Source organism: Notothenia coriiceps, unplaced genomic scaffold, assembly GCF_000735185.1.
Source record: "Notothenia coriiceps isolate Sejong01 unplaced genomic scaffold, NC01 NC01_scaffold00013743, whole genome shotgun sequence".
Lineage (NCBI taxonomy): Eukaryota > Metazoa > Chordata > Actinopteri > Perciformes > Nototheniidae > Notothenia > Notothenia coriiceps.
In genome coordinates, this window is record NW_011346444.1 from 260 (window position 1) to 10,674 (window position 10,415).

At 39.5% G+C, this 10,415-nt stretch overlaps 1 protein-coding gene across 1 annotated transcript; it reads left to right on the top strand.

Annotated features, from left to right (window-relative positions):
• Positions 1-2,123: 2,123 nt before the first annotated feature.
• LOC104948116 (sodium-coupled neutral amino acid transporter 5-like) lies at positions 2,124-9,176 on the top strand (the record flags this gene model as incomplete). The annotated part of the gene is made up of 4 exons (XM_010774277.1): positions 2,124-2,503; positions 7,997-8,107; positions 8,229-8,295; positions 9,061-9,176. Coding segments are annotated over exons 2-4 (245 nt in total), but the record flags the coding sequence as incomplete, so codon positions are not given.
• Between the last annotated feature and the right edge of the window lie 1,239 nt (positions 9,177-10,415).

Genomic DNA, 10,415 nt, shown 5'->3' on the forward strand with positions numbered 1-10,415 from the left:
TTACTTTTGATTAAATACTCCAAATCTCCACCCTCCATAATTGCACTTGCTTCAGTTTGCTTGCTACTTTCTAACGGCGGTGAGAGTGGTGCAGTGACGCTATCTATCTTCTATCGATTAGATTTATGATTCGAAAATTATAAAAGTAGGGTAGACATGTGGATATTATCCGACTGAACAAAACGTGCATTTACCTAACAGGTCCGTTTTCCACTGACCTTTTTTCAAGCTATTTTTCAAAATCCTATGGAGAAATCCCATTGCTATTTTGTCGAGGGAAACCAAGCGCAGCTTACTTCCGCTTTTTGGGACGCGTCACTGCACCACTAATTGATGCGATTTGATTGGATTGTGAGGCAAGGGAAGCCAGCCGCCTCTGGCTTCCCTTGGCATGGCCCTGACCAATCACAGGTTGGCAGGGGCATGACGTGGGCCTCATCTGATTGGTCAATCCCTCCATTTTTTTTCACCAAGGGAAGCAAATTTTGGCTGGCCTCCTCTCGCAACAGAGAGTGCAATCTACTGTTTCACCATAACATCTAGAGGGGCGCTGTTTCACTCTTTGTAAAATACTCAATGAGAATGGGGAGAGACGGGCCGGCAGCAACACACAACAAAGAATTTCCGAAACTAAACGAAGTGTTTTTATTTATTTATTAAAATTATAACTACAATCCGAAAAAACAGGGGAAGCCTGGCTTCCCTTCGCCTCCAGGAGAAAACGCCACTGCTGAAAACACTGAAACTTTGACTTTTATTAAATGTATAATGTCAACAGATTTGTCATAACTGTATTATGTTATTACGTTTATACAAAATATTATGTTCAACTTAATATACACAATAACCTAATACAGTTATGTGAAATGTGTTGACATAAGCTTTCATTAAAGTCAATGTTTGAGATTTCTCAGTGTAGTTTTGCCTGGCTTTGTGCTATTGAGACCATCTCTGGTTAATGCTGGAGGCCTTGTGCAGTGAGGGTCCATCAGAGCTGAAGGTGGTCCCTTGGTGTAAAGGGGTGATCACTTCACCATTTTTTACTTCCTGTGAAGATTATTTTCTTTAAACATATTTTCAGAATCAATAATAATTTGGCTCACACACTTAATTATTACCTTATTTGAGAGTTGGGGCTAGGCTATCAACCACTTTATATCAGATTTAAAAATAAAGTACAAATCAATGCCAACCTGTGTTCTCATGACAAAGATGTATAAATATGTAACTATGCATAGTGTATGCATAGTGTATGCATAGTGTTACCTTTATGCATAAAAAATGAGTTAAATAACAGCAAAATGCAGATGAGTGTGGTCCTCACATGTAAAGAGGGGGATTTTGTGATTAACAGGGGAAGGGGGGGTAAGGTTAACACACCTACAAAGCCTCCTTTCCTGTACTTAATTTAAAATGCTGAAGAAAATTTTGTTTTATTAAAACTTGTTGTCTTGGCTTAACATTGAAGTTGAATTCAATTCATTTGGAAGTTGAGTATGTCTCTGTGTGTTTGTTACCTTTCTATTCTAAGAACGTGTGATGGTTAGAAACACCGTGGACCCGGTTGTACACTCGAGCAGTTTGTAGGTTAATATTCTTATTTGAGTTCCCGCTGCGCTGTCGTACAGGAGTCAGGATATTCTGTACTAACGTACATTTGCAGTCCCAAACTTTTCCTACAAATATATTGATTCACCGGTAGAATAATACTCAAAGTCCTGAGCAAACATTTTATTTTTATGTATTTAAGTATATACTGTACGTACTTTGGAATTTCTGCATTTAAAAATGCTATTCATTATTAAATCCCTTGCAAACACAGTTTCCCGAGAAATCGTACTTTCATTTATAACCCTACTGTTTAACCCGTTACTGCCTACTAACGTATTTGTACCAACATCTCCTTTCCAGCAAAAACTCTCAAGAACATTTTTACATGTTGAAAAATCATTCCAAATGTTGGAACACACACACACACACACACACACACACACACACACACACACACACACACACACACACACACACACACACACACACACCGCCCAGCAGCAGCAGGCTTGTGTAACTGCTGATCTCCTCCCCATATTCCTGCTGTTGCCACAACTCAGTGGAGAGAGTTGAAACATGGAAACAGTTGAAGAGGCCCAGAGTGTATGAGCCGACCATACAGCCCAGTGAATTCCCCACAGAGAAATCCATCACCAGAGCCCTGAGAAATACCTCACTTTTTTTCTTCTTGGAAATGAAGAGGAGTGCTTCTACATATGACATCACAAGAAACTTGAAACCAACATTTTCAGCAGCCCTCCCTGCTCACACATTTGCTCCCCTCTCCCCGACTTCTCCCTGAGGTGCTTTGTGCTTCTCTTCGGGGCTCTAAGACACTCCAGTCCTGCCCAAACTACTCCTCTGAACGCAGGATTTCACAGACCCTGCGTCTGCTCCGGACACCGAGCCAGGCCTGCTTCTGGAGCAGCGGTGAGTCTCTCCATTCTTTGGGGTGAGTTGGAGCTGCTCTGCCACGTGTTTGGTTATTTCAGGAGCTCTGCAGAAGAGCTCTGTTAAAGCCAGGGCTCAGAGTGTTAGACTCTAAAGGTAAATCAGACTCATTAAAGTAGCTGTATGCAGCTGTGCTCCAGATGTGGAACTCTTCCAGCTTGTTCTGAGAAACTTAACTCAAAGTTTCAAACTCTCTAGAAATATTCATAATGACCAATGGTTCTTGAGATTGTACATTCCTATCATTTCAATTATTGTTCTAATCTTTAATCCATTTTTTTGCTTGTTATAAATTATTTTCCAAATAATGAATGTTTTTAACACTGTTACTATGGTTGAAGGTGACTGTCAAATTACCATGGTTTGCGTGAAGGTGAGGTCAGCTGTTTTCTATTGTGGCTATTATTGTTATCATTTTATTGTCGGACATTTTTCAGTTTAAGAATTCACATCAAGAATGGAAATCACAGACTCTTGATGACTAAAATGAAATATTTGGGAGGAAGAAACAAGTGAAGAGAAAAAGATTCTGGCAAAGCGCTTTACGACTTACGACTTTTATGACATAAGTTTTTGTCAACATCTGATAATATAACAAAAAATATGGACCAAAATACCAAAACAAGTGCAAAACACAGTTTTACAGTTCTGGGGATAACATGAGCCTCAGCTGGTTCATGATGTCATTCTGTAGGTTATTATAAAGATGTAATGGAATGAAGAACAATATAATTACTTCACATAAAAAAACTAAGGAATAAACCCAAAATAAAAACACAGGAGGAGGGGGACGCTATGTAAGCTGCAAATATACATACACTATCCATGCTTGGAAAAAGGGGCGGGGCATAAATCAGGCACACATTGTACACTTTCCCTTCCCTCTTACCTCACTGTGGCTGTCTGGGAAAACACTGCCTGTGTTCTATTCACTGATACATGTCGACATATGTCATTCTGTTGGCTTAAATCTTTGGATCTTGTCAAAAACAACTTTGACTTCCAATCAATAAGTTTATCCTATAGAAAAAAATTGAGAATAAGAATTATCATAGAGGAATAGGGTTGCAGGAACAGTGGGCTACTTGTGTACAGATTAAATAAACATAACATGAACTATGAGCTTTAAGTATTGGTAAATGTTTGGTTTTTAACTTTAGACACAGCCATTATTATTGTATTGTTCATGCTGGTTTTATTGCTGGCTAGATTTGATAAAATCCTGTAGCTTAAGTTGGACATTTAAAATAATGTTCACAGTTTTGGCATGGTCCTTCTAAATTAGTAAATAATGTAGTTAATAAAGTTGTGCACAAACATTTAAATCACAATGACCTATTAAAGCACATGGTACAGCGTCTAACCTCGAAGATAAAACTTTGTGTTTACAGTTGCAAATGTGTCTTTGGCCAAAAGTGGTGGCAAGAAACTCTTGAATCTGATTGGTGGACAGGCTGGGTGTGTGAACCTGGATCACAGTTGGATAGCCTCAGGGGAGCAGCCAGCCACAGGGAACTTAAATATGGTCATCTGTCACTATTCATATGCTTTTATTATTTACACATAATAATAATAATAATAATAATAATAATAACTTTATTTGTATAGCACCTTTCATACAGGGGATTGCAGTTCAAAGAGATTTAACATCAGTAAGACATAAGACATAAAAGCGAGTGTAAAACAAGCAGCAAGAGCAAAGCAATAAAGTGGGATAAAATAATTAAACGTAAAAAACATGGGGAATAAAACGATAAGGAAATAGTGCAATGTCAATCACAGAGAAATTATTGCAATATAATAGTGTCAGGTCAGTCAAATGCTTTGGGTAAAGAGATAGACATTTTTAAAAGGCAGCTTGTCAACGTATTGGCTTCCCTAATATTGTGTGGGTAAACGCGTTCCACAGTTTTTGGGGCGTAGTTTACAAAGGCTGCATCACCGATCTTCTTATGACTCTTTCTGGTGACCTCTAATAGACCTGCATCTGATGATCGCAGTGTTCTGGCGGGACACATGGCTTTAAAAGTGGGATATAGCCCTGTATAGTTAGTGACTTAACGTAATATAAGATTCAGGTTCAAACAAATATTTGATCATGTTACACACATGATCAAATATTTGTTTGAACCTGAATTTGAACATCTGCTAATGCATCACTCATCCAGGTGCAGATGATCTAATCAGAGAAATGATTGAGGGCTGAACAATGTCTCTTTAACCTCCTGAAACTCAATGCAAACATCCATCCTTCTTCTAAATATAATTTAAGTAACTCCAGTACTGTGTGATCCATAACTCATGTCCAATAACCAGAGAACTGAGGTGAGAGAAGTACTCACATCTTGCACTTCAGTAAAAGTAGAAGTACCAGAGTGTAGGAATACTCTGTTTCAGTAAAAGTCCTGCATTAAAAATGTTCCTCAAGTAAAAGTAGAAAAGTATTCTCATTAAAATATAGTGAAAGTAGCAACAGTAAAAGTAGTCATTGTGCAGATTGGTCCATTTCAGAATAATATATATGATATGTTTTATAATTATTGATCATGAAAGTGTTCTCAAAGCTGGTAAAGGTGCAGCTAGTTTGAATGACTCTGTATGCAGGGTAGCTTGTGGATTTACTCCAGGTGGAACTAAAGTCTGATTTAACACTTGATTAGGTTTCACATCATTCATCCACATCTGTGAAGTAACTAAAGGGATTAAATACATGTAGTGGAGAAAAAGTACACCATTTACCTCTGAATTGTAGTGGAGTAGAAGTACAAAGTAGCATAACATAGAAATACTCAAGTAAAGTACAAGTACCTCAGTGAAGTACAGAGTAAATGCACTTAGTTACTTTACACCACGGCCAGAGAACCTGGTAATGACATGCTAACTTACGGTGTAATTTATCAATTAACAATTCTATAAGCAATACTTTTAGGTTAACTCATTTCTAGAGCAAAGAGACTAGTATTTGAAGGTATGAAAATATATGTAGCTCATAAAACACTTCACAGCATGAGAATGTACAGCATGTGTATGGACAGTATTTACAAATAGAGTCCATGGTGACGCCTGCTGTAAGAAATGTCAATGTCTGAGGAACCAGCTCAGGGATGTTTGAGCAGGGGGGGTCATTCTCAGCTGCTATCACTGTCTGTCGCTCCTGACGCCTACAGGGAACAGATATCCACAACTGGGACGTCCAGACCTGGCTGCTGGCCAGACGCTTATCTGCAGAGCCACGTCGCCTTCACTGGGGTCGAAAAACTCTCTGTTCAGACAATATACAGGATAGATAGATAGACAGACAGACAGACAGACAGACAGACAGATAGATATAGAAAATGTTATGGATAAGTTAGAGACATGCATGAAATGACTGTGAGTGTGTGAAAGGTGTCACTGACATTGACAAGCATACAAATAATCCTCAGAATCTCTACGGTGTTCAGCCTCCTTCAGCTGGGGGGTCAGCTTCACTGGTCTCATCTCCCAGTGACCCGCTGGGTTCAGTACAGAGCTCTGATAATAAACCCGCTGTAACCTCACATCACACAGCAGACAGAAGCTGTGGAGCACAGACACACATTTCTCTCAGGAGTGAATAATGACTCATCAGGGGGACACAACCCCCCACAGCTGACTGATGGTGCAGCCCTCTGGTCCCTGTGTGGAACTATGCATGTTCTATTAGGGTAGATACATTGGCTTTAAAAGATACAATGGTGACAAATGTGTGTTTACAGTGTGAGTCTTAAGTTAAACGTTTAGCAGCATTTTGCAGTAGTTCAACTACATTTATATAGTCATTTAAAGAGTCAAATCCGTTTTTGTTTACTATTGAAACTACAAACATTGAGACCATAAAAGGAAATTAATGTGTTTTTTTTTTTTACCCCTTTTATCCTTTAGCTGTAAAGTCAGATGTTAAGGGCGAGCAAACCATATACAGAATAACCCGTGAACAATTCAGTTTTTTTTTTAACAATGTACAGTAGTTTTAATTAACTTTTTTCTAGTAGCTATGGTTATAAGCTTTGCTGTAGTTTAACTCCTTCCAGTGTGAAGGATTGGTAGCTTTCCCACCACTATGTGTTAACTGCTGTCCTATATCCAACACTCTCAGTGGGTTCAGATGGGTACTTTGACATTGATAACAGGGTTGAATGTAGCCACTTTTGATCTGTTTGTGAAGTTGACTTTTTCTTGCTTTGTCTGCCTTCATTGATTGTATGCTGTTAAATGAAGACAGAGTAGCTCTGACTTTGATACTCTAACCTTGTTCAGCTGCTATACTCTCACAGCATCGCACCAGAGACACTGTGCCAAACACTTCTTTACTTTTAAGACGTAAAGTTGCAGCAATACAATTTTTTCGTATGGAAGAGCTACAGTATAGACACAATACTGACATATAACCATGATATGGATAGGTGTTTTATTTTAAACAATATATGTCAGTATATATGGGATCAGTTTTGGCATCATGGTTCTGTACATTTTCAGAACAAAAAACATGTGTAACTGTTGTAAAGCTGTCAGAGCTGAGATGTTTCTGCTGTCGTCACTGACATTCTGAAAAATCAATGGAGGGGAACCGGATCCAAATCCGGTTCCCAGAGCTTTACCTCATATTTGGAACCGGACAAAATATTCTATGTTTATATATGTGTGCATATTTACCATAGTGTATTGTATACAAACATATATTTGCTGCTGTAGAAGCGACATTTATTTTGAGTGTTGATGTGGTAGCAGCTACACGAGTCTTGCCCTAACATTTTAAAAGTTGTTAGCTTGTCCTCGTTTCCGTAGAGATATGTGAAATCATTCATTCAGTTTTTACTAATCAGTCAAATTATGTAGTTATTTGGTATGCTATTGATACGTTTATTGAAATGACATCATGGCTAAATATTTCTCTTGTCAGTCTATTGCCACTGTTGTCTTATTCGTTGATCCATTATGTGGTTGGTAGAGACGGTCAGAACAGCTCGCTGAAACTCACTGAGCTTTGATTTTGGACACTTTCAAAATTGACACTTTCAGGTGATGTCGTTGTAAAATAAATCTCTGAAGTTTATCAACAACAGTTTGAGCCTGTCAGCGTGCAGTTTGACACAAACCATTGTCCATTGATCTGATCCTGAACAGCTCCCTGCTCTCTGCTGCTCCTCCTGAGGGTCCACAGGTTTACTCTGTTTAGAGATTGTTGTTAAAGGTTTTTTTACTGCATGGAAATAAGGGTTCTGAGCCAGGCATAGGTTGTGTTATTTATTCTACAGCTTGTAAACGGTTTGTGGTGTTGTGGTTTATAAATACAGTTGACTTGAAATGTAATGTAAAGCATGCCTTTTAGCATCTGTCATTAAATGAAGTTTGTAGTATGGTAAATGATTGGACTAAAATCATTGAGAATATGTCATTTTGTTCATATTTTTTACTGTAATGGCTTTACTGTACATGCCATGGTTTTATGTTGTGTTTTGTTTCCTCTTTTCAGACTTCCCCTATATATGACAGAATAGGTCCTCCCGTGTCCCGGTCACAGTATGGAGCTGCAGAATCTGTCCAATGGGAACTACCATGATGCTGTAGCACCTGTGGAGGGGGGGTACGTTTCCTCTGTGTGACTACTATTTGTCTGAATTGCTGTGAATTCTTAGTGGATCAAGTAATATTCATGTTGAAGCTGTGCAGTGATTGGTTTGTTTTTCTGTTTGTGAATGATACAGAGTCCCACCAGAGGAAGAGAAGTTCCTGCCTCACAAGAGTGATGGATTCTCTCCTCAGTTCACAGACGTGAGTATAGCTGTCACTGTGCACGAGTGCACACGCTCACACACAACCCCCACAGCACAGTGTTGCTCAGCAGGGGTGGAAAGTAACTAAGTACATCTACTCAAGTACTGTACTTGTTTTTATTTACTGTACAATTTTGAGGTAAATTGTGTACTTTTACTGTCCTACATTTCTTTTGTATATTTAGTTACTTGCTATTTTATAAAAAAATGGCCAAAGAGTATGCAGCTTCAAACTGAAACTGTCACTAAAGTGCCTGTGGCCTTATTTTTCCATTACATCTAAAACAAATGTAATGCTGGACGTTAGTGTTTGACCAACAGAAACCCTACCACATTCTGTCAATTTCTGTCCCCTAGACAACATATATTACCCTTGAGGTCTGTAATCTTTGTATTATAATATGTTTAAATAATTTATTAACATTACGTTTGCTGACAAGCAATACATAGCACCTGCTATAAAAAGGTGTAGCTCCTGTTTTTGAGCCTTATGTCGGCCAGTCAATGTTTGTATATCCTGTATGAAGACATTAACATTTTCCTACAGATAAAAAATAAGGTTCCCTTTGGAAGCTTATTAACTTTTAACTGTTAGCTAATGCAGACCTCAACTGATTATCATTCAAACACGCTGCAGGACTTCTAGTAAAATACAGTTATATGCATCTTTTTGTGAAACATCAATCAAAAATGTGCATCCTAAAATGAAGTCTTTGTAGATTTTGTGTTGGTTAGGTTAATAATCCAGTCTTGTCTTTTACAGTTTGAGGGTAAAACCTCCTTTGGGATGTCTGTGTTCAACCTGAGCAACGCCATCATGGGCAGCGGCGTTCTGGGTCTGTCATACGCCATGTCCAACACCGGCATCGTGTTCTTTCTGTGAGTACCACTGTGAGCGACTATATCATCAGGCATATCAAATCCAAAAGAGCAATAACTCACTGCATACCCGGTGCAAAAGTTAGGGATGTTCTTCAGCAGTTCCCGTCCCTCTTAAGCAGACACCCCTATGTCCACAGTGTTATAGTCCATATTGGCACAAACGACATCACCAGGCAGCAGTCTGAAGTCCTAAAACAGTCTGTTTAACGAAAATAACAAATCAGGTCCGATCCCCACGCTGGGCCGAGGTAGCGGACGTTTCAGCAGGCTGCTTAGCCTGTTACACGCAATCTGTCCATCACTCAACTTTACATTCATAGACCATTTTAATCTGTTCTGGGAACAAACCAATTTCTTTAGCAGAGATGGCATCCACCCTAGCTTCCAAGGCTCTCGTGCGCTCTCTGCAAACATTTTCCATGAGATGACCACAGCTTCCCGCCATTGACTGATCGCTACAACACACACAATAGCCCTGACCTCAAACCCCCAGGAAGTGCGCCGGAGTCTGTGCCCAATATTCGTTGTCTCCAAACGGCGGTACTGCAACTTCCGTATCAGTCCGTGACGTCACTGGGCCCAGAAATACTTTTTCCCATTGACTAACATGGGGAAAGAGACGTCTGTAAATCGTTGGATAATTTTTTTTAAACTAAATAAACTACCCAGTGTGAACTATTTCATAGCCCTTATTAGAATCATTAGGTCCTTAAAGTTGTAAAATGCACTAAAAGCCGAATCTAGATTTATTTTCTCTCTCCATTCATTCTAGTGAGCCGAGAGTAGGAGCTCGGGGGGTGGGGCATAAGGGCAACTCAACTGTGCATGCTCTATGAGCGCACATACGGGTACTTCTCCTCTGACAGCCAGGCATGACGGGTAATCTGTGACGTTTCGCTCTGTCAAAAGTTGGGCCATTTTGTATTCATGCGCCAATGAGCAGCTCTCATAGGAAAGAACGAGACCCCGCCTCCGACACTGTATCCAGTTCTTATTATACACAGGGTCGGCGTCATGGGGGGTCATTCGCGGGCCATGCCCCCCCCAAATGAGTCACTGTGCCCCCCCAACGCAGGGTGGGAAAGCCTTGCCACTTTGCCGTTTTTTTTTTTTTAATCATATAAGTGAAAACGTTTCCACTAAAAGTTTTTGTGTGAAATAAATCAGAAATAAAGAATACAAATATAAAACACAGCCTGAGGTGTGCTCACTGCTGCTCTCTGATTGGTGTGTTGC